Source organism: Coenobita brevimanus, chromosome 99, assembly GCF_032717465.1.
Source record: "Coenobita brevimanus isolate Jiangsu-jjx chromosome 99, ASM3271746v2, whole genome shotgun sequence".
In the NCBI taxonomy this organism is placed as follows: Eukaryota; Metazoa; Arthropoda; class Malacostraca; order Decapoda; family Coenobitidae; genus Coenobita; species Coenobita brevimanus.
Window position 1 is genome coordinate 19,742,677 of NC_137052.1, and position 25,336 is coordinate 19,768,012.

The following is a 25,336-nucleotide window of genomic DNA, read 5'->3' on the forward strand; positions in this document are numbered from 1 at the left end:
TGAATATTTTTTAGTTGTTTGCCCACTTTTTAAAATCACCCTTAAGCAGCCTGTAACCTGTACTGTTTGTTAATGAAAAGACAACTTTTAATGCTCTGTTCCAGTAATGTGTACAGGTGATGTACTTTACTAAACAAAAAAGAAAAGACTGTCTCTCAGTACATTGGGAATCAGATTTTAGTATTTTCTCAGGTTTCCTGAATATTTATTTCCCAGTGTTCCTCTTGTTTTATTAGTCTTCTTGATTATAGTTTTTGGTTGACCTATGAAGTTTTAAAAGATAGATGTCTGTTGACGCACAGAATATATATAGTAAAAGTCCTTTAATCCAGCCACCAATAATCCGAAAATTCCATTACTCCAAATTTGTCAAGGCTAAATTTTTCGAATTTTTCTGGGCTTTTTTTAAATTCTGCTGGGATCTTTCCAGTTTCTCTTGGCTTTATATATTATTTATATCTGGTTCAGACTTGCCCTTCAATTTGGTTGTACCTGCCTGCAACTGTTCATCTACACGTCTTTGCATTTCCAGTGAGTAAAACAATAACCCATATCATTTTAAGTGCTTATTTAATAATCTTGTACATATTTCTAATGTTTTCAAAGGGCCCTCCCAATAGTCCGAAGAAACCAATAGTCCGAAAGACCCTCGGTCCCCTGTTATTCGGATTACAGGACTTTTACTGTATATATCTATCTATATATATTACAGTATATATATATGTATACTGTATATATATAGGTATATACACTAACGTTGTAAGGTATGCTGTGTCTACCTATATAGTGTCATTGTTTTCATGTTTACATGGAAGGATACCTGCTGCACCTTAGCACAGTTTTTCACTGATAAAAATTAGCTTCTGAACTGGAACAAATACGTTTGTGCTTATTGCTGAAGACTGTGTCATATTGTAGTGGTGGAGGAGTGGTTGTGAGTTCCCTGCTGTTGCAGTGAAATGCAGTAGGATGTAAGGTTTGTGGAGCAGCCTTGATTTTTTTCTCAACCCACTAATACATCATGAACCCTGTCAGCCTTAGCAGTCTCACCCAAACTGTATAAAATTACCTGACAATTGCCATTATAAGATAAAGCAAAAATTCTCTGACTTAAAGGGTTAATATTTTAAGGAGTTCAAATTTTCACAAGTAAGTCATCCAACATCAACCATAGTGTAATGCAGGAGCAAAATGCCACTCGAATGGTTCAGTCATTAGGGGCTTTGGCTAATCTGATATCAGCCAGTATAAATAAACCTCAGTACTGTGACGTATTATTTCCCAGGCCAGTCACATGATGGTAGTGGTACACCCATGATCCAAAGAAACATGACTCCCTTGGGCCATATTCATCACTTTACTTACCAGTACTGTCACAGTGGTTGAGAAATGTGGTGTTCATTTTACCATATCACTGTATTCACGTTGGCTGTGTCAAGACAAGATGGTAAATATGCTGTTAAGCCAATGGCATGGTAATGGGGTGGTAGTTTTGATGAATCTGGCTTCTGGAAGGTAACATATCTTTGTATCATGACCTTACCTATAGATGACTTTATACTGAGTGGAAAGCCAGTGGTTTTTCGTTTATAAAGAAACTATTGACTTTTACTTGGCTGGTGAAAACCAAACCATGGGAATGGGGAGAAAGATATTATGCACCTGTGTTGTGGTGTGGATGTGGATGTGATAGGAAGCGTTATGAGGAACACACTGAGGTGGTTTGGCCATGTGGAGAGGATGGAGGGTGAAAGACTGACGAAGAGAGTGTATGTGAGTGAGGTGGAGGGGGGAAGAGGGAGGGGGAGGCCGAGGATGAGATGGAGGGATGGGGTGGAGAGGTATATGAGAGAGGGGGGTGTGAGTTGGGAGCAAGGCAGTGAAATGGCTGGGGACAGGGCGACTTGGAGGCGATTTGTTTGTGGCCACCCCAAACAGGATTGAGGCGTCTGGCAATAGATAGATAGACAGATAGTGTTCCCTGCATAATGAGTAGGTACATAGAGAGGGAGGGGGTGTAGACCAGAGTTCCTCTAATACTGACCATCATATAATGGACCTGATGGCCTGGTATCCTATGACAGTTCATTGTCCAGCAAAACTAGGTGTGCTCAGATAGTCTTATGGAATTTGAAATGGGAATGAAGCATGTAAGAGAGGAAGTACTGAGAGTTTTTAAGGTAGCAAGGAATGATGTGCTGCTGTAAGTGCAGTTGGTGGTAGGTGGTGGCAACCATCATCCACTCACTTGGTGTAGTGCAGCCTATTTCTTCCATCACCTTTATCGTTTTGTGTCTGCCATCTTTCTCCCATCTTTCCTGTCACTTTTTATTGCTCTTTTCACTTTTCAGGTGGCACATTGAGTGACAAGCCTAATGGTTTCCTTACTAGGCAACCATTTACAGTCCTGGGTGGTAACTATATAACCAAACCATATGTGTTCCCTGTGTGTCAACAGTTGGGTTGGTGGAAGGATAGTGCCTTTCCCCATAAAACAACTAACTCAGATGGCCATCCCATGTGGGATTATGGCATCTGGCTGTAGATAGGTAGAATGAATCAGTGCTGACACATTGCCAAATTGTTCAAAATTTATTACCAAAGGCCTCTTTTTCACTGAAATAATTCTATGATAAATGTAAAATATTTATTGTATATATTTTGGTTAATACTGTAATTTGTGTGTGTGGGGGGGTGAGTGTAAATAATCATTGGTCTGCTTATAATGGAGGGGGTATAAGCCTTCTCTGGCATGACCCCCAGATCTGTGCCTGGAATGTTTCACGTCTTCGAAAGAATATTATAGTTTGTATATCTGCTCAGCAACGCTGGAGAGGGACAGCCTTATGTAATGGTACAGATATAACTGAGTGGTTCTTATGCCCAGTTATACAACTCCCTCCTTGTCCTCCAAAAGGAAGATGGTGGGCTGTAGGAGGAGGGCAACTTCTGCAGCCTGCTATGTTCACATTTCACATGAACCATGGGTTGCAGCAACAAAAACAACAACTACAACTACCATTATTGAGCTCCTTTGCCTCCATACAGCACAACCATCAACCAAATGCACTTACTTGTAACTTCTATTTAGAGCCCTGACTGGTAGGTGGGAACACCCACCATCCACTTACTTGATGTAGTGCTACTATCAGGTGACTATACTGAGTGACATGCCAAATTGTATCTTATAGCCCTGGAAATCAATAACTTCTTTGAGTGGTAACCATATAACCAAAGTAGATGCTTGGTGGTATGGTGGGTTTCAGTCGCTCTAACCAGATGTGGCACATAAGGGATTAAAATCAAGGGATGGTGGGGGTTTACTGTTCAATATATACCACTCAGGGTCCAGCAACTGATTACTTTTGCTTTAAGTGGCTGGACTGGCCCAAACCCTGACCACTACTCTCCTGACAGGGCACTTGGACTGGATGATTAAGAGAATACACAACAAATTCTGATTTATCTAAACAGCTGCACATGGTACAGTATAAGAAAATGGAGCTATATTGCTTGTAGTCTTTCATCAAGTGATGAGTAGTTTATGTTGTAAAAATTTGGGACCAATTTCATTTTGATTTGCTGAGTTTAAGAAGGAAAGTGAAATTATAGTTAATGGTAGCAATCTTGTCTGATAAGTATGTACAGTACAGTGAGCAACAATAGTCGTGTCGCAGTTTTGTCCGAAGATTAAATGTAACGTGAAACATTATGCACCTTCCGTATGACAGACGGCGGAATGCATCAGAAGTTTAGCCCGTCAGCTTATGTTTTCATCAAATTTCATGACACGACTATTGACACTCACTGTACCCATAATTACAAAGCACATTTATGTGGAAAGCTGTGCCTGTGATATAATTAGAATTCTGGTGGCTTGATTGGTGAGTGAATGGGTCAGTGGCCCATTTCATTGGCCAAGCGGTAGATTAGTTCTCCCATCATTTTTTTTTTTTTTTTTTCCCAAGCTTTGTGCACCCTACTTCATTCCACCTGTGGATGGGGAAAGAGGCATGATAGTGGTGGTGATGATGATGAATAATGAATGAGCATTGTAATATATTTTAGGTAATTCAATCAATGAATATTAATTAGCTGTTGTAAAATTTCTGACCATTAGGTTAAAAAACAAATGCGAAATAAATACAAGTGATTCTGTCGAGAACACGTATTCAGAGTCAAGGTAGCAGAAAAAGGTCAAAGCCTAAGGTTACAGAGAAAGATCAAGTCAAACGGTTATGATCTGATTTACACAAAACTTTATGGAAGTGTTGAGGGCCAGGAAAGAATGGAGGGATTCGATGTTGAGAAGAAAAGGTCAAGGTCAAAGTTCAACCTGTTTGTCTGTGAACCAAGTAACTAAAACAGTTTTGATCCAAGACGGTTCAAGCTTGGATGAGTTGATCACCCAGTAGGTTGACCTGTTGTTTTGAAAATAATATAGCAACTGTCAAGGTCGCATGGCAGGGTTAACAAAGTTTTTATCCCATGTAAATTAAACTTTGTGGAAGGGTTCAGGTAAAGCCAAGGATAAAGATTCATTTTTGAAAACAGTGTCAAAGGTCAACTACACAAGAAAAGGTTAAAGTTCAAGGTCACTGGGCAAAATCAACTCAGTTGATTTGATCTGAACCAAATATGGTGGAAGGGTTAAGGCTTGGACAAGAATGAAACAATTCGTTGAGGGTAATCTGTTGAAGGATAAGATTATGAGCTAAAGTCAAATATTCAACCCTTAGAGCAGTTGGTGGTTGAATAATTCTCCTTGTATGAAATGGATGAGTGAAACTGTGCCAGTAGAGTGGAAAAAGGCAGTGAATGTACCCCTGTACAAAAATAACGGTGAGCATAGTGAGTGCAATAATTATCCTGGCATAAGTGTGTTGAGTGTTGGAGGGAAGGTATATGGAAAGTAAGAGAGATATCAGAAGTCCTAGTGAGTGACAAACAGGATGGCTTTAGGAGTGGCAGAGGATGTGTGAGATTATATATTTGCAGTGAGAGAGATAGTGGGGAAGGCTTGTGAGAAGGACTATAAGGTGTTTATGGCATTTATGGATCTGGAAGAACCATACGACAAAGTAGATGGAGAAGGATTGTGGAAGGTTTTGCTCATGTACGGTGTAGATGATAAGCTAATAGGTGCCATCAAGAGTATATATTTATGATGGTAGTGAGGCATGTGTATGGGTTAATGGTCATTTAAATAATTGGTTCACAATCAGTGTGGGCATCCAACAAAGTTGTGTGATGTCTCAATGGTTGTTCAGTATATATATATATATATATATATATATATATATATATATATATATATATATATGAGGATGAGGATGAGTGATGTTGTGATGAGGAGAGGTAGATTGAGGTGGTTTGGACATGTGGAGAGGATGGGGGATGATAATTGGGTGAGGAAGGTGAGAAGTGTTAATATTGGGGGTGGGGTTATGAGGGGTAGACCGAGAAAGACATGGGACGAGGTCATTAAGTGTGACCTTAGGGTTAAGGGACTGAACGGGGAGGCTGCAATGGATCGTGCAGCGTGGAGAGCCGTCATTAGGTGACCAAAGGCCGACACATGCAAGCATGTTGGAGCCTTTAAAAACGAAACGAAACGATATGGATGGGATGATGAGAGAAGTAAAAACTCGAGTAATGGGTAGATGGATGGTTTTGGTAATGAAAGGTGATGGATGGAATATCTCAGATTTGTTGGATGCTGATTATGCATTGCTACTTGCAAATGTGGGACAAAAGCTTGGTAGGCTAGTGCAGAGTTTGGTAGTTGTCTGTGAGTGTCGTGCCTTGAGAGTAAGTGTAGAAAAGAGTAAAGTGATGGTTACTGAGAGAGAAGGTGACTCCCGTTGTGATGTTACAGTGAATGAAGAGAGACTGGAATTGGTCAGTGAGTTCAAATACCTGGGCACAGTGATAGAAAAGAAGAAAATATGCAAAAGAAGTGGAAAGTAGAGTGACACAAGGAAACTGAGGCTGAGTGTTGCAGTTGCATGGGGCTTACATGAAGAAGTGTTAGTGCCATCTTTAACATATGGATGTGAGACTATGCCATGGCATAAAAATGAGAAGTCAGGAGTAAGAGCAGTGCAGGTGGGACTGCTGAGGAATGTATGTGGAGTACAGAGGGTGGATAGGATATGGATTAATGCATTTCGTGAAAGATGCTGAGTGAGGAAGTTGACACCAGAATCGAAGAGAGTGTATTGAAGATGGTATGGTCATATGGAGAGAATGGATGACAACAGAGTTATGAAAAAAGGTATGTCTGAGTGAATTTGAAAGTAGTGGGAGGCAGGGTAGGCCAAGAAGATTGAAGGATATTATGAATGTGTGAGGAAGAGAGATTTGGAAGTCAGTGAGGCCAAGGGACTGACGAGAGATCAAGGTGGCTGGATGAATTTTGTTCGAAGTGCATAACCAAGGATTTGGCACCCCTTTTTAATGTGGCAGCGTTCGGATTGGCATTATGACATGAGTACAGTATATGAGAAGCTACAGAACATGGTGATTCCCCCCCCCCCCCATCTGATGGAGCCAAGATTTCGAGGACTTGAGTTATGAGTGAAAGCGTGGTCCATTGAACTGAGCAAACTTTGGCTGTCTGGACATTGCCACACCTGCACCCTGGCCTAGGGTGGGAGAGGAGGTCTGGATGATGATGTTTGAAATGTATCATGTTAAACATTAAACAACCCAGGAAATAATAATTATCTAAAGCCTAAACAAACAAATAAATGACATTTAGCTGGTCAGATAGGTTCGGGACCCTGAACCCCAGACTGTGCCATGACATGCTTGAATACGATGTTGACATGCCAAAGCATATTATGTAAGGTCATAACTGACAATGTCAGCATTGGTGTAGAAAAAGGGGGGGGGGGGACTTGTGAAGTGCTCCGAGCATTAGCACAGGATCCACTCTATTCTGTGGAAGCCAATCATCCACGTTACATCAGCTCATCTGGGTACACGATGGCACTCGAGATAAGATATGTGTTATCGCTACAAAAAGTGAAATATATTTACTCTTGACAGCAAGATTACTATCAGTTGGCAGCCCGTTACCCCCTGTCTGCCATGACTCGGCATGAAATTCACTACAAATCTTGACTAGTTAGCTGTAGTCAAGGTTGCTCCATGGATACTTTGACATCTTAAGTGATTTGATTTCCCCATTATCGTATGTTACACAACGTCCTGACTTCCTAGGTGAAGTAACGTACACCAGGAGAAATTAGTCTGATACAGTTAAACACCCTAGCTGCCATATGCTTTTCAATCTTTTATTAATGTGTACAGTCACGAGGAAAAGTTTACTGACGTAAATTTTCACAATGATGTTAGCTTGTATTTTTTAGTTGTTCTAAAGAGTTTAAAATAATAAACATGGTCACTTTTGGTCGATTTAATCACTTGTCTTACGGCAACATGCAACCTCAGTGTCACTTTCTCCGTGTACCGAACATTGCAGTAGGTAACTGATCAGGTAGGTTGTCGGTAATGTGCTCTTCCCTTAAGCAATTTATCCTTCCAGCTGTGAACTACAGTATGGTGGACAAACACCTGTCTATATATATATATATATAAGACAAACACCTGTCTATATATATATATATATATATATATATATATATATATATATATAGGTAGATAGATAGATAGATAGATAGATATGACCATGACAGTGTATAATAGTTTTGAATGGGTAAATAACATGTCCAGAAAGGAAGTCAGTGACCGATGAGTATTTTGTACAACTGGTAAATTTTTCACTTCACTAATAAAGGTTTTAAGGAACTAACGCTACACGAATTTTGTCAGACTTAAAATTCCTCTTCCAAAAATAGTTATGTGCCCATCACCTAATCCTTTTTCTACCCCATCTCCACCCTGGTAATATAGAGTGACCAGCCTAGCTCTTAGCTGAATGATGAACAACCCCTGGTCACCCCATCCGGGTCTGCTCCAATAGGGAGTGTCTTAACCCATTAGTAGAGTGCTCTGGGTGACTGGAAACTATTTGGTGTGTCACTCAGTGTAATGGGTTATTTACATTATGATAAAAATTCTTGTCGAAGTTCCTAGCATTGTTACAGTGAGTTTAGCTAATGACTTTGCAGAAGTATGAAGGATCTCCAACTATGAGCATTACACCTGTCATAAAATACCAAAGAATGGTTCATTAAGAGACACAGCTTGTTTCAGACAGAACTGTAAATACTGTATGATTTTATTGGCAAGAGTGGCTATACAGTACTGTTATGACCAGCATTGCTTTGTGTCGAAAGTAGCCATGTACTGAATATATAAAAACTGGATAAGGCATTGCAGATAGTTTTGTAGACTAATGAGTACAGTAAAGTTGGCCCAAAGTATTGTATATGCTGGATATTGTGGAGGGATGGGATGGAGGTGCACATGAGTAAGTGATGTAAGCAGGAGGGAGGACAGCCTGATGGTGGAAACAGTTTGTGGCCACCTCTCCTGGGATTTTAATTCCTGGTAATAAGTACAGTAGACATATACAACGGGTAATATTAAGCAGAAGCCACAACCGCAGTTCAAATATCTGAAGTGTTTTTATATCTTACCATTTGCCAATAATTGTCTTCTATAACACTTTTGATGCAAATGATCCTCATGTGATCAGTGACCCCAAGGGGGGAAGGAGTATTTTTGAGATTGAAGTGTTGTAGAAAAGCTTGCTAATGGTGAAATCTAAACAGAGAATACTGTACTTCAGGATGCATGAAGTGCAATTTTATCTTCCAAATTCAGTACTAATCCATTTTTTATGTCCTGCTTTGCAGCTAAGTTCACAGCAAATTACAGAAAGATGACTCTCAGTGTTCTGATACTACTCAAAAAGCAGAAATACTGGTTGTTAGAAATATATATATATATATATTTTATTTTGGAACACACCTCAGACATATAATATGGCGTTGCTGTACTTTGTATTCTCAGGATGGCATCTATCCATGATGTATAACAAAAACACAGTGTGCCAGTACTTTTTATTCCCAGGATGGCATCTTTGGAAATATGGAGCTGGGGCCCAGGCATCTTGGCGGTTCGTGTAGCGAAGTGGTTTTGGAGAAAGAACAAACCATTAGCAGTCACTGCCGTGGTTGTCTTCGGGGCCATTAAGATCAGCAAGTACATCAAGAGACAAAATCTTAGGTATAATGTGAATGTTGTGTTGCATGGCTATTTTGGGTGGCATAGAAGACTATGTATTGCTTCTTCTTTAGCAATTTATTATCCAAATTGCATCTTACGTTCTCTTATGTTATACATGTCCTTCTGGTCTACACTCTCACCTCTTTTCTGTCTGGCTCACTAGTTTAATTAAGAGTTGCTGTCCTTCATGTATGCATCTCCTGCAGTTAACTGTGGGGGAGAGAGAGGGAGAGTGCATGCTACCTGCCCTCAGAGCATTAAAATCTCTTGAGTTAGAATTAAGTGGCAGCTGTACTGCAACAACATTCCTCACTTTTTTTTTTTTTTTTTTTGTGACCGACTCTGGACATAGGCTTCACAGCCTGATTGCAAGGCCCAGTAGTCCTCTTACGTACCGCACACCTCTACATGTCACCACTTCGGCGCTAACACCCATCGTCCATACTGAATACATGCTAGGGCTGCCTCATATAGGACTGACGTATTGGTATTAGCGGGGGTATTTTTACGACATGTTGGCGGGTCTTCTGGTAGATTAGTAAAGTCTGATTTTTATGAAATTCAAATCCTTAAACTGTTCCCTGCCTCAGCGAGATTTGAACCCGGGTCCGTCAGGACTGCAGGCCAACTCTCTACCGATTGAGCGCATCTTTGTCACCCACACCTCTTATACTACAGATACAGATGTCAGTTCTCAGAACTCATCACTCAGAAAAGTCAGTCCTCAAGCCCTTCCCTAAGTGTCTGACGACTTCATTGTTCGAGGTTGGTGTACACCTGGCTGCTGACATCCAGTTCTCCCAGCAGATGCAGCCAGTGTCACTACCTGTTGATAATGACTATCAGTCCTGTTCACCTTTGCTTATCCCAGGCCCTGTTCACCTTTGCTTATCCCAGGCCCTGTAGGCTTTTAGCTCCTCCATATGAGCATGACTTGACTGTCCATCAGTGACCCTCGGCCTTTCTAAGCTTTAGCACCTTACATTGATTCATCAGGAAATGAACCTAGACCCAAGCCTTGCCAGCCTTATGACTGCTTACTGGATATTCAGGATTTTCATCCGTATCAGGTGACACAGGAACCATTGCTGAAGCCTTGGTCATGAACACTGACCTTAACGACTTTCTTAGGTCACTAACCTGATTCTCTCATGTCCATGGGAGTTCATGACGATCCTAGTGAAGGACAGTCACATCGGAAATAGTGGCCACATAGTCAGTATGTCACCAGCAGATACCTTTCATCTCTGCTCCCTCATCTTCTGAATGGATGGTAATGACACCCTTACAGCTTGGTTCGACACTGCATGGGTTTTCACTTTCAGCGTTAGTCCTATGAAAGAGTTGTGCCCAGATGTCAAGGTCTGACAGTCAAACCTGACAAAGTAGTATTTTCAGTGTTGCTATCTCTCTGTTCCTTGAGCTGATTCCATAAGGGTATATTCAGGAAATTCCAAGGTACTGTTAAAGTTATTCAGTCCTTCTAGGAGAATGTGACTATGGAGATTGTTCCTGATCAAGGTTTGCATTGATATGTGAGCAGGTCATTACAGCTGTTGCCATCACTTTTCTTCCATGCCCAGAGGTGCTGTAAACTTAAATTGAAAGTGCACAGACCTTGAGAACCAAGTACCATAGTTTTAAGGAACTCCTGAAATTCAGTCATTCGAGCTTCTTGGTAAACAACCTCGGAGACACAAAGTAGCAAGATTGGTTATGGTTTGTTATGGTAGACAAATGCTTCGTCGAAACTAAGCACATGAATTACATGAAGCCCTTCTCCAACACAGAGAAGGATCTTAGGTTATAGAATGCTGCCCCAAGTTAACTCTCTATGGCCATCATCATCATGAAAGATTTATGTACTGTACAAGTTCTTTGCCAGACTCATCCACTGAAGAATTGGCACTTCTGAGAAAAAAAAAAAGACCAGATTGATATTCCATGGACTAACAGTGCTTTTTGGCCTCTCTGGGGATGTTCTTCAAGGGTGCCTCACACAGGCTAGTCGCACCTGCTAGGATACTCCTGTCACAAGCTCTAGTCAATGGTGCTATATTTTGGTATGGCCACTTAGGCTGTCTGGACAGGAAAAGGGTTTGTGATAATTTGTTTCATCTTGCTGATCCTCAAGCAGCAGCCTAAATTATTGGGGTCCAAACAGCCTCTTCATACAGCAAATGCCTTATGCTGCCCACCACTCTACAATGCTGTTCATACAGGAAGGAAAGAGAAACCCTCTCTTTGAGAAATCATTAGAGATCACGCTAAGCAAACCAGTGACCAGTAGTGTCCCTCACCAAAGTCGGTCCATCATTGTGGCAGCCAGTCATTTCAGTCAGAAAGTAACCATCACAACAAAAGAGCAAAAAGTTTCAGAACCATATACTTACAGCATGGACTGTGATACCCAGTTTGCACATGTCCGACATGGGCAGGTAGCACTTTACACACGTTCAAGTGTTTTATTTGTTCTGAAGAACAGCTGAACCATGAGACTAAGGAATACCTGTTGGTGTCACAGAAGATCTGTGAATGCCATTGATATCTTACATTTTTTCTCATATTATATGGGTGACTCTACACCAGGTGACAAGCCAAATAGTTTCCTGTACACCAGGAAATCATTTACTACATGGGGTGGTAACCATATAACCAAATTATGGCCTCTGGTGGTTTAATGGGTAATTAAGGTGCTCCAGTCGGTTTGAGCCGGTGAAGGTTTATATCCAAGGGGTGCTTGTTTTTTTTTTTTTTGCTCATGTAATGCCACTCAGGGATGAGTGAGGCTGGTCACTCTCATCTTAGATGTAGGGACCAACTTGCCTGGCTTCGGGCTTCTGTGTTCCTCATGGGACGATGTGGGATTAGATGATGGATGGGTGGACTTTTTCCAATATCAGCCATACTACAAATACCTGCTCCACATATTCCTTACCATTCCTAAAACTACCCCATCCATTACCCACCAGACATTTGGATGTTCAGTATTCTTTACCTTCGCTGTAATTATTCTCCATATACCTTCCCTACAACATTCAGCAGAGTTATCTCACAAAATATTTTTTATATCTTGTAAGGCTCCGGTCTGATTGTAATGGAGCCCTATAGAAATAAGCGTGAGATGAAGTGACTCTTTAATATCATTGGAAGGAACTAAATGCACTTCTTTCTCATATAAACTTTGGAGAGCTTTTTACCAACTGCAGGATGTTTTCTGGCTAAACCTTGATTTTATTCACTTGATGGACATTCACATCACCCACAGGGCAGTTTGTCTGTGGGCTCTGTCCAGAGTTGAGCAGAGGCATTTGGTATCAGCCAAAATATACAGTTGTTTACTGGCAGCCCTTTCAATCCACTGACTCATGTGTACATACATTACATATATATTTTTTTTACTCTTCTTACCATCTGAAGGTTTTATCCACCTTATGCTGAACTTTTCAGTTTGGAGGGTTAGGTGTGGTTCCATTTAGCCTTTCACTGCAGGACTTCTCGCCTGAGTTGAATAAAATAAACAGGATGTTCTATCTATCTGTCTATTGCCAGATGCCTCAATCCCGTTTGGGGTGGCCACAAACAAATTGCCTCCACGTCGCCCTGTCCCCCTTCCATTTCACTGCCCTGCTCCCAGCTCACACCCCCCTCTCTCATATACCTCTCCACCCCATCCCTCCATCTCATCCTCGGCCTCCCCCTCCCTCTTCCCCCCTCCACCTCACTCACATACACTCTCTTCGTCAGTCTTTCACTCTCCATCCTCTCCACATGGCCAAACCACCTCAGTGTGTTCCTCATAACGCTTCCTATCACATCCACATCCACACCACAATGCTCCTTTATATCCTCATTCATCAGCCTGTCTCTCCATGTGACTCCACAGGCTCCTCTTAAATAACTCATTTCCACTTCTGGATGTTGCAAGAATAAAATCAGAAGTTCCTGTACTTCATCAGGGTGAAGGGGCTAATGAATTTCTTCACAGTAAAGTGTTAGTGGAGTTTGTGTCTGACTTCCAGTCTTAAGGGTTCCTTTTAAGCCTGTTGAAATGTTGTGATCACACAATGTAATCAACAAATCAAGGTCCAATAATACAAACCTTAATATACTAAAACTCAGTCTATCACCGGTTACAGAAAGAAATGGAACAATGCAGGGAAAGATGTGGTGGTTCTGCACATATTTCAGCGAGGCAAGTTCTCTCCCAGTGTCTCACCTTATGTAGTCAAACTAGAGACGTATCTGCGCATGGCAGGCATTCCATACCAGGTGAGGAAGCTTGTTGACCCTTTCAATCAATCCAGTTATTTATTTATTTATTTTTTTCTGGCTGCCTGCAAGTGGATTTATTCAGCTTACAAGAGCCACTATTAGTGAAGGGGTTAGAAGACCATACCCAATCCTGATCAGAAAGTCTTCCCTAAGCTGAATAAAATCATCAGGGTTGAGCAAGAACTATACACTGTCACAGTAGTGTCCAGCATTGTACTGGTGTACATTCTTTGTTTTGGCATGGACTCACAGTTGTAATGGATTTTTAAAATTGATACACAATATTGAGTTTTCTTGGTATGTATCCAGAAAAACTACAGTGTATATAAAGAAAGCCAATTTTTTATAAGACCATCTTTCTCCAGTTAGTTCAGTAAAATGAAGTTTTGCCACAAGCATTTTTTATGATGTACTGGAAACAGCTATATATTTCTTCCTTTTGAATGTGGGAGGAGAGGGGAGAAGCAATCATAATGTCCGTTCAACTTCTGTTAACAGATAGATTTTGAGGAACCTTTGGGTCCAAAAAGAAAGTGTCCATGGATCACCCTTAATGGAGAGGCCATCGGAGATTCCCAGTTGATCGTGGAGAGGCTGGGAGAACAGTTAGGCAAGGATTTCAGTGCTCATCTCACCAAGGAGCAACAAGCTGCAGCCCATGCAATGAGGGTCATGACAGACGAGCACCTCGTGTTGTGAGTCTAGATTTCATGGTGTATGTAAGATTCAACTTATGCTTAGAGGGATGGGAGAAAATTTATACTCATATATTACTTGTGTATATAGTCCAACTTATGCTTAAGGGAGGTGGGAGAAAAAAAGAATACTACTCATATATTACTTGTAAAATTTGATTATGTTTAAGGAGATAGAAAAAATACTGCACATGTAGTCTCTGTCACAGAAAGCAACTGAAATGGGTGAGAGAGGGGGCAGAAATCCTCCATACCAATAGTACATTACTGCTGTAGGGGTAAGGCAACCCTACTTTCTAAGCCTTATGTTACACTCAGACATTTTCTTTGGCTATAACCTAGTAAGGTTTTATCTGCTTATTTCTTTGGCTATAACCTAGTAAGGTTTTATCTGCTTATTTCTTTGGCTATAACCTAGTAAGGTTTTATCTGCTTATTTCTTTGGCTATAACCTAGTAAGGTTTTATCTGCATGTTACTGCATTTAATATACAGTATTTCATCAAGCAACTAGGTCTGGAAGTTGAGAAGGCCAGGAAATTGACAGGGGATCAAGCTGGTTGGACAAAGAACAGTTGTTGTTGTTGATCAACACCAGTTTGTTTGGCCTAGCAGACCCATCAACTAGAGGCAAGCAACTATCTCTGCAAGACAATTCTGTGCAGTGGACTGATGCTTCCTTGCAGCAGACAGTGCCTCACCACAGTGAGGTGCGGGGAAGAGTGTGCAGGTTTAGTTAGCAGGGGGACCATAGCAGGCTCCACATTGCCCTGTCATCTGGTTATTACCACGTAGAATTGTAAATGGTTTCCTGGGTAACAGGAAACCATTAGGCTTGGCACTCAAGTACAACTGTCTAAAATGGAAGAGTAATAGAAAGTGACAGGAAGGAAAGGGAGAAATAGGAAGAGAGGAGGGCAGGCACAGAGACAGAATGATAAAGATGTAAGAGAGATAGGCAACACTACTTCCAGTGAGTGGATGATGGTTGCCACCACCTACTACCTGAAGAAAAGTACAATAGATGAATCACATAACAAGGTTTTACATCCTTCTTGTAAACTAATAGTCACTTGCTTACAGTACTGTACTCTCTCTAGCAGGCGGATCTAAACTTCCTGGATTTAATGGGGTGACCTATTTCATCATGAAACTGGAAAAAAAAAAAAAAAATGTAGGAGAGGAATGCCTGCCTGTAACATTACCAATATAACTGGATTATGGTATTGCCTAGTCATATAGATATCCCTTGGTCCCTCCTTGTCCTTCAAAAGGTAGACTGTGGACGGGCATCTTCAGCCTGCAGTACACTGAGTTCACATCCAGTGAAGCCTGGGGTCATAACAACAACTACATTGCATGTACAACATAAACTTACTCTCCCCTCAGGCCTCTTGCTTACTGGAGATTCATCACAACACGTGGGAAGCCGTTCATGAAAACCATGGAGCTTCCTTTTTACTACCAATTCTTTATTGGACTTACCCAAAGAAAGGTTAAACAGTTGGTGATGATCCAAGGAATTGGGAGGCACAAGACTTCAGAAATTGAGGAGATGGGTCGGAAAGATTTACAGGCATTGTCTGACTACTTAGGTGAGTGGTGTGTTATTTGTATATGCCAGGAAATGAAAATTCTGGCTAGTTTTGTTTAGGCATTATTAATGGGTAGATTCACTCTCATCTTAAATGTCAGGACCAACGTGCTTAGCCCCGGGCTGTTATGCTTCTCATGGGGCAACATAGGATTGAATGATGGATGGATGGATGATCCACAGTTGCACACATAATTTATACTGTATATGACTGAAAGTTTTTTTTCTCTCCCCTGAAAAGTCACAACTCTTTCTCTCTCTCTCTCTCTCTCTCTCTCTCTCTCTTTTTCTCTTTCTCTTTCTGTAACTGGGGAAAAAAAGGTAATGATAATAATGATAGTAATTATTTTTTTATATATACTGTACTGTATATTTAAAAGACAGCAAGCAAGGGCTTTAACTGATTTTGGGATTTCTAGCTGTTTATTCCATGATCCTCCAAGAAATATGTATAGTACATTCAAACATTTCAAAAATAATAGATTGAGTAATACAGTACTGGTACAGTATTAACTTGCCTTGGTACGTGTACAGTTAGGGTTGGACAAAATCACAGATTTTTTTAAATAAAAAAAATCTATATTTTTTATTTAAATCGTGTATTTTTTTAAAAATCTGTGATTTTTTTTTTTCCCAACCCTGTTTGTGCAAGAGTTCCATACTGGGTCTTTTTTTCCTCCCACTTGCTGCAATGCATCCATTAGGCATGATTATATATCAGTGTCCAAATAAACAGATAAAATTGAAAATAATAATGTGAATGGGAAAGTGGGAGTAAGGCAGTGCACCACAGGCTGGCATTTCTTGGTATGGGGGAGGTTACTCACACTGTCAGATACTGAAGAAAGTTGCCAACATGTCTTTCATATTTTGTCAAATTAGGATCATAATCGTTAGACTGAATCATGTTACCGTGTATTCAAGGAAGAGTTTAGTTCATATGTTAACACTGAGTATAATCACATTTATTGTTATTATCAAAGAGCCTTCTTTCCTCTGTTTTTTAATATTTACCTTGTAACAAAAGGCATTCGCTGGTGCCTGACTTGATCAAGATCAGTACAGGAAGAGTACAGGCCAAGCAAACTTGATGCATCTGTACAATACACATCCATCACATTCTCTGTCTTCATTTTTACTGTATTTATTAAAAAAAAAAATCTCATGATTCATATCATGATTTTTTTCACTCTGATTTAAATCATTTGATTTAAATCATAACAACCCTGTGTACAGTGTATATGTACAAAAAGTATTGGGTAACATAGGTGGTGGTGACAATCATCCACTCACTTGATATCCAGAGGTGTTGACTACTTTTTCCTTCACCTTTATCATTCTTTTTCTGTGTCTGTCCTCCTGTCTTCCTATTTCTTCCATCTTTCCTGTCACTTTTTATTACTCTTCTTTCCTTTTCAGGTGGCTTTACATTGAGTGACATGCTAATGGTTTCCTATAAGCTGGGAAGCCATTTACAATGTTGGGCGGTAACCATATAACCAACCGTACGTGTTCTCTACCTGTCAACATGTGGGGTTGGCGGATTATTAGTGCCCCTCCCCATAACGACTGTTTCTAAGTCAGTGGCAACCCCTTACAGGATTATGGTGTCAGGCTGTTGACAGATAGAAAAAGGCAGCATTGAGACCTCAAGAGAAGTGATTGCAAGAATGTGCTCTAGTGCACACACTAATATAAAGAAGTGAGACTCTGTTTTGGCATAAGTGTGATAAGACTAAGATCATTGAAAATGGAACTGTAGAGGAATGTTTGTAATTTGCACAAATTGGAGTAAGACAGGGCATAAGTGAAGTTAGCAGGGGAGTGAAATATAAAAATGGTAGATTACTAGTGGAGAAGGGAGAAAAAGTGAGCAGATGGAGAGAACACTTTAAGGAATTGTTGAACATAGAGGATGGAAGTAATGCAAGTATAAGTGGCTGGGGAATTGCTGGGAGAAGGAGGGAGGTGAGAAGATAGGAAGAAATCAGTAGGATAGAAGTTGTGGAAACAATGAAGAAAGTTAAACTGGGGAAAGCCCCAGGAATTGATGGAGTGTTTGGTGAAATGCTGAAGCATGGGGGAGAGATAGTAGTTGAATGGATGTGGAAGATATGCAGATTGGCCTGGGAGGAAGGTAGAGTCCTGGAGGATTGGAAGTCAGGTATAATTATTCCCTTGTAGGAAGGAAAAGGGGAAAAAGAAGTGTGTGGTAATCATAAGGGCATTTGCCTTCATAGTATAATAGGAAAAGTGTATGGTAGGATACTTATTGACAGTTAGAGAAAGAACAGAGAAATTAGTTGGAGAAGAACAGGGAGGCTTTAGGAAGGGAAGAGGTTGTGTAGATCAGATATTCATTCTTAGATCTTCAGTGGAAAAGTTTCTAGAAAAGGGAAACAAGTTGTATGTGGCGTTCATGGATTTGGAGAAAGCATATGACAGGGTGCATAGACAAGGATTGTGGAAAGTATTAAGAATATATGGAGTAGATGGGAAGTTGTTGAATGCTGTGATGAGTTTGTATGTGATGGTGCTAAGGCTGCAGTGCATGTGGATGGTGAACTGAGTGAATTTTTCTCTTTGATGGTTGGGTTGAAACAGGGATGTGTCATGTCTCCATGGTTGTTCAATATGTACATGGATGTGGTAATAAAAGAGGTACAAGGTAGGGTAGTGGATTTTGGAGTGGCCCTGGTGAGAGAGGATAGTGTTTGGAAACTCCCTGTACTGTTGTTTGCAGATGATACTGTGTTGTTGAGTGAAGACGAATGGGAGCTGCAGGGCTTGGTGGATGAGTTTGGGAGTGTGTAAGAAACGGAATCTAAAGTTGAATGCAGGGAAGAGTAGAGTGATGGCCTTTGAGAGAGGTGAAGTCAGTGAATGTACAGCGAGGCTGGATGGTGAGGAATTGGAAAATGTGAGTACGTTTAAGTACTTGGGTAGTGTGATGAGTAAGGATAGAGGTTTGGAGGGCAAACTGCTTGAAAGAGTACAGCAGGGAAGAAAGGTTGCTGGTTCTTTGAAAGCAGTGATAAGAAACAGGGAAGTGAGCATGGAAGTGAAAAAGTTACTACATGACAGTATTGTGATACCAACTCTAACGTATGGAAGTGAAGCTTGGACGTTGTTGGAGGGACACAAGTCAAGAGTGAGAGCAATGGAAATAAGTTACTGTATTTAAGAGGAGCCCGTGGAGTCACATGGAGAGATAGGCTGACAAATGAGGATATAAAGGAGGGTTGTGGTGTGGATGTGGATGTGATAGGAAGCATTAGGAGGAATACACTGAGGTGGTTTGGCCATGTGGAGAGGATGGAGGGTGAAAGACTGACGAAGAGAGTGTATGTGAGTGAGGTGGATGGGGGAAGAGGGAGGGGGAGGCCGAGGATGAGATGGAGGGATGGGGTGGAGAGGTATATGAGAGAAGGGGGTGTGAGTTGGGAGCAGGGCAGTGAGATGGCGGGGGACAGGGCGACTTGGAGGCGATTTGTTTGTGGCCACCCCAAACGGGATTGAGGCGTCTGGCAATAGATAGATAGATAGATAGTCTTTTACCAAGAGGGTTGACTGATGAGTGTAAAATGCTGTTGAGGTTGAAGCACTCCTTGGACTTCATCTCTCTTATTGCAGTGTGCACTCTGACTGAAATGGGTGATCTTGAAGAGAAAGAGCTGTTCATTAAAAGACACAAATACAAAACAAGCAGCAATTGTCGCAGCAACACTTCTAAGCTGCACATCATCTTTACTTTAACAACATTATTTTTGCCTTCCCCCCCATGCTTGAATACTTCCAACACTACTGCAGTATGATTATATCTTATGTAGTATTACTGTTGTTAATAGCACATTTGATCTCATCTTTATCCATTAAATGTGTATGGATATATATATATATATATATATATATATATATATATATATATATATATATATATCTATTGCCAGACGCCTCAATCCCGTTTGGGGTGGCCACAAACAAATCGCCTCCAAGTCGCCCTGTCCCCCGCCATTTCACTGCCCTGCTCCCAACTTACACCCCCCTCTCTCATATACCTCTCCACCCCATCCCTCCATCTCATCCTCGGCCTCCCCCTCCCTCTTCCCCCCTCCACCTCACTCACATACACTCTCTTCGTCAGTCTTTCACCCTCCATCCTCTCCACATGGCCAAACCACCTCAGTGTGTTCCTCATAACGCTTCCTAACACATCCACATCAACACCACAACGCTCCTTTATATCCTCATTCGTCAGCCTGTCTCTCCACGTGACTCCACAGGCTCCTCTTAAATAACTCATTTCCACTGCTCTCACTCTTGACTTGTGTCCTTCCAACAATGTCCAAGCTTCACTTCCATACATTAGAGTTGGTATCACAATACTGTCATGGAGTAACTTTTTCACTTCCATGCTCACTTCCCTGTCTCTTATCACTTTTGAAAATCCTTGATACTGTACTTTTTCACTCTCTCACCAGCATATTCATCATACAGTAAACACTCATCATTCTTATAATAAACTGACTGCAATCAATCAGCTGTTGGAACAGTTTTCTCTACTTTTAAACTCAAATCACTCTCTTCAGGTGAAAAGCCATACCTGATGGGAGACAAAGCGACAGAGGTGGATTGTGCAGTGTTTGGGATGTTGTCACAGATTGTGTGGAACTCTCCAGGTTCCCCCTACCTTAGGATGGTGGACAGTAAGTACTGCAGTACAGTATTTCATATATGCTACTGTTGTGGTAAGTGGAGGCATTATCCAATCCGTTGATCCTGTGCTTCTCTCAGGTGACTCTACACTGAGTGACAGGCCAAATGGCTTTGGCACATTAGAAAACTACTGTACTCATTATGCTGGCACTGTACTCATATGTTTTAACCATAGTCACTGTTCTTCCTGGGGTTAGGGGAGATGCCATGCTGTCCCACGTTCTCTGAATTCTGTGTAGGCCAAATGGGAGAGGGTGGTTTGGAGCAGGAATTCCTATACACTTTGAAATTCTAACTAAAAATGGTTCAGATGGTTCTGATGAATCATGGTTTTGTTTTTCCTTTATTTTACTTACATGTCCAGATTATTTGCCTTTGAGTCATCATTCTGCATTAAAAAATAATCCTCTTTCTGACTATGAAGTTCAAGTATGCTTACTTCGCAAGTGCTGGAGGATGGGGTTGCCTCATCACAAATGAGTACAAGAAGTGGGAAGAGGTGTTTTTGAACCTCCAATTCCTACTCCCATAGTCATATTTTGTAGTCAAATGAGAAGTATGGGTACAATATGTTTTTTTTCCTCTGTCTTGGGAGATAAAGTGTACTGTACTGTACAGTTTAACTAACCTTTTGGGCCCAGGGATGTCTTGTTATATTCTTGCATTTTTCTATTTCAGTTTATGAAATAATTTTTGAATAACTATTGCAGCTTATGAAATAATTTTTTAACTGCTGGGGTTAGATAGTCTAACCAAAACCCTTCAGTATGAGAAGCAGTTCCTAGTTGAATAACACTGTCTGAAGGGAACAGAAGACCTGAAAAGATGTCTCTGGATTTAGTTGTTTAAGCTGCATATCTCTTTACAGCTGAGTTCCCAAACCTTCATCAGTACTGCCAGCGTGTGAAGGAGAGATTTTGGCCAGACTGGAACAAGTGCCTCTACCCGCCACAGTGAATATAAAGGGAAGAAAAATGAAGAAGTTGAAGGAGTGATGGAAACATTCTGATGGTATGATTTTAAGATTTTTATAAGGTCCACTATAGTGAATGTAAGGGGAATTAAAATGAAGGAGTTGATAAAAATATTTTGATGCTATGGCTGAAAGACTTAAGAAAATGAAAGAATAAGGAAAGGGAAGGATATAGAGAAATGAAATAAAAAGGGAACACATGACACAAGTTGAATGACAGTAAAATATTGGTATATGAAAATGAAAGAACATACAAAAGGATGGATTTAGGAAAAAAAAATATATGTAAACAGTATAAAAGACAGCTGAAGGAGAGTAAAGGTAATGAACAGCAATATAGTAAATAAATGAGAATACGGAAGATGATATACAGTGCCAAAACACAGGAACGAGTATCAGCAATTCTCAGCATCACAAAAGAGAGAACAAGAGTTAAACAAGAAGTAGCCTGTATAGTATAAATAACAGAATAGGGAAACTAATGGGAAACTTAATTAACAGCCAATTTCACGTTAATCCCTTTGAGGTGTAGAAGCCCAGTACATTTAAGTAAAATTAAAGGAAGATGTAATGGAAGGAAGCCAAATAGAAGTGTTTGAAGGATAATGAGAGGAAGTATAAAGAATATATACTAGGACAAATATGAAGAGTCTACCAGATTCAGAAGAAAATAATAACTAAAAGTGCTTGATAGCCGATACAAAGGGACATTGTTTGAAGACAGAAGTCTAAAGTAAGTACCATACAAGAGAGGTAAGAGTTTGATGAGAGTTGGTTGTTGCTGTTGAAGTCATTCCTGGCTTAGAGAACTTAAATACAGTAATACATCCTTATATATTATATATTTTTTGTTCATTTTTGCAATTCAATCCCCAGTGAAATACAAACATACTGTCTACTAAATTTCCACTGCATCCAAAAAATCTGATTTACACAAGGTCCCCAGTTTACTGTAATCATAATATGGAAATTAGTTGTGATGTTTTGATACATATCCCCGATATATAATGAGGACTACTGTACTGCCTTGGGTCTTTGGATACCATTTTAAATACTGTAATGTAAACTATAAACTGTTAGAAATTAACTGAAAATTTCTCTTCATGGGTGAGTTAGCAAAAAACTTTTACAGAAGCACCCGCAGCTGTGCACAGTTTGTTGGTCAGGCATGTATGTTAGTAATGACATTACAACATTCACCATTGAACACTGCTTCACCATGAGGATATTTTTACTGTTATTTTTACTAACACTAGATTAGGTTAGAGGAGACATCATGCTGTGGAGTTAAGGAGGGGTATATCAGACCCCTCCAATTCAGTGTCTTTGTGGTGAATAAAATGATCTAGAGAGAACTGTTGTTATTGCTGGTGTGGCATCAGGCATCTATGAATGTGACCTTTGTGGACTGTTTGATGAAGTTGCTCTCCATCTCCTGCAATTCACCATCCCTGTTTGGGGGGATACTGAATGATGCTTTTATCTGTATATATTTATGTACAGTATCTGGTGATGGTACAGCATTGATGTTAAGATGGCATATTGCAGATTTTTTTGTGGTTTTAAAAAGTTGTCATTATCCATGACTGATATTGTTTGTAATGTATATATTTATAATATGGATAATTGTTGTGTAGTACTATTCAGCACAATTTACAGCCTTTCATTCGTCCACTTCCAACTTCAGTTGCACTCAGTGATCTGAATTAAAAGTTCACTCAGTTTTTATACACCACATGTTGTAATTAGGATTATATAGCATTTGCTAGAAGGTGAACTGTATAGTTAGTTGTGGGATATGTTGTTTTCAATTGTATGCTGTTGTACTCTTTTCAGCACTAAAGATGATTAATTTCATACAGCAACTGCCTACAAATCTTGCTTGATGAGCATATGATGTCATGGGTTATTGTTGTCATTGTCATGGCTCTAAGCTCATCTCAACTTGACATAAGTAAACATGGATTGTCCTCTACTAGTAGTAGTAGTAGTTGTTCCCTAGGCAGTCTGGCCTAACAGCCCCGAGTCCCTTAGGAAGGCCATGGCCGAGACCGGGCTTTCCCACAGAGCTCTCAAAGGGTGTATGTTGTGTTGTTGGCATAGGTGATTGTGTGCAATGCAGTTTTCCATAATGTGCGTAAGGGATGCTGTGTTGCATCCTGGACAGGCATCAGTAACGGAGCTATCCAGCCTCTTCTGGTAGCTTAAGAGGGCTGGATGGTGCCCACACCTCCAGTAGTTTTCTTCCTGCCTTACTTACCTTAGGTTACTGTCAGCTTATTTGACATTGCTGTACAGCTGACATGCACTGATCTCGGCTTTACTGGCAACCCTTCAGCACAGAGAATATGAACATCAACATCTGGTAGGTTAGGTTTCTGTCCACGTCATCTCTTGAATCCAGTGTTCCCCTCCCCCCCCACCTAACATATCTTTCATGGTAAGCGGTTAAAAGAGTCAGTTAATTCCTAAACTATTCAGCATCATCACCACATCACTTCTTACACAGTGCAATGGACTTCACAATTATTCACTCACCATTCAAGCCCCCCATATTATACTCATATATTGTATATTCGTATAATTATTCTTATTTATCCCACCTACTACTGTACCAGACAACGGTATTCTGCCTTAAAAAGACCACCACATTCAAGGGACCAAGCTAATTTTCCACAATCCTCCTCTTTCTTTCTTTCTTTCATATACGTAAATATACTCAATCCTCGAGCTATGTGGACAGTACAGACTGGACAAAGTCCGTGCTACTCAAACCCACGTCACTCATGCGATATATTTGCATGTACAACAACACAATGTGTTCTAGCGACTTTCCAAAACTCTCACTTTTACCTCTTCTTACCACCCTACTCCATGTAAGTTACCCCTACTTATACCCACCATCAGGTAAAATACTGAATGAGATATAACTACTGTAATTAACAATATTAATGGAATTAAAAATAGCATTAACAAAAACAAAATTTGGGCTGGGTACCCTCGTGTAGTTGATGCCTAGCTCCCTAGTGCTCTCCCCCTGCCCCCCAATCCCAATGTTGTTGTTGCCGTAATGTTTTGCCTTCTCACGTATCATGCAGCCTTCGGTAGGGACATTAGGCCATATGCTTACAGGTTTTGCAGTTTTAGGGGACGAAATGGAATGAAAATGTTTGCTAATCAGAAAAAAATTATTCTTTCATCTATGTGCTCTTGTATGTTTGTGTTCAATTGCACATTCTTTGTTTGATTTCATGCTTCCCAGCACATTTCCGACTGACTGAGCATATGGCTAGTTGTTCCTTCTCTAATGCTTTACATAATGCCCTGTGAGCTTCTCAGTCAGCTTCAGGACAACATTATGAACTTTCACTGCTGCCAGGCTTGCATCACCAGGGTTCCCACACACAATCTTCTTCATCTTCTCCCAGTCCTTCCAAATTGTTCTGATGGTGCCTTGATTCTTGCCATGCTTTTGTGCCATTTCTACCTGCATCTTTCCATGCTCTAACTCCTTTATTATCTCATACTTCTGGGCATAATTTCTACCTGCCTCTTTCCATGCTCTAACTCCTTTACGATCACATACTTCTGGGAAAAGGTGAGGATGCACTGCTTTCTGAGTAGCTGGGACTGATTACACGGCACGACTAAGAGTCAGTGTCCTCGCTCGACGCTCAAACACAAATGAAAATCTTGCTGCACAGTGCAGGTAGAAATCAGTGTGATGCAAGAAAGGACTGATAGCCGTATTCTCAGTCGGTCTGAAATGTGTTGGGAAGTGCAAAATCGAACGAAGAATGTGGAAATGAATGTTAATGTACGAGAACACATGAATGAAAGAGTAATTTTTTTCTGATTAGCATAAATTTTTGTTCCATTTCAT

General features: G+C 40.5%; 1 protein-coding gene across 1 annotated transcript; it reads left to right on the forward strand.

The window, feature by feature from the left end:
- The first annotated feature begins 9,046 nt into the window (after nucleotides 1–9,046).
- Nucleotides 9,047–21,443, forward strand: LOC145414452 (failed axon connections homolog). Its single transcript, XM_080284009.1, has 6 exons — nucleotides 9,047–9,201; nucleotides 13,341–13,473; nucleotides 13,975–14,171; nucleotides 15,560–15,765; nucleotides 20,354–20,470; nucleotides 21,349–21,443. The coding sequence occupies exons 1-6, from the start codon at nucleotides 9,047–9,049 to the stop codon at nucleotides 21,435–21,437; spliced, it is 897 nt and encodes a 298-aa protein (XP_080140135.1). The 3' UTR covers nucleotides 21,438–21,443.
- Nucleotides 21,444–25,336: the final 3,893 nt, after the last annotated feature.

Coding starts and splice junctions, on each gene's coding strand:
- LOC145414452 (XM_080284009.1), top strand. CDS start 9,047: ATGGCATCTTTGGAAATATGGAGCTGGGGCCCAGGCATCTTGGCGGTT. Junction 9,202..13,340: donor ATCAAGAGACAAAATCTTAG/GTATAATGTGAA, acceptor CACCGGTTACAG/AAAGAAATGGAACAATGCAG. Junction 20,471..21,348: donor CTACCTTAGGATGGTGGACA/GTAAGTACTGCA, acceptor ATCTCTTTACAG/CTGAGTTCCCAAACCTTCAT.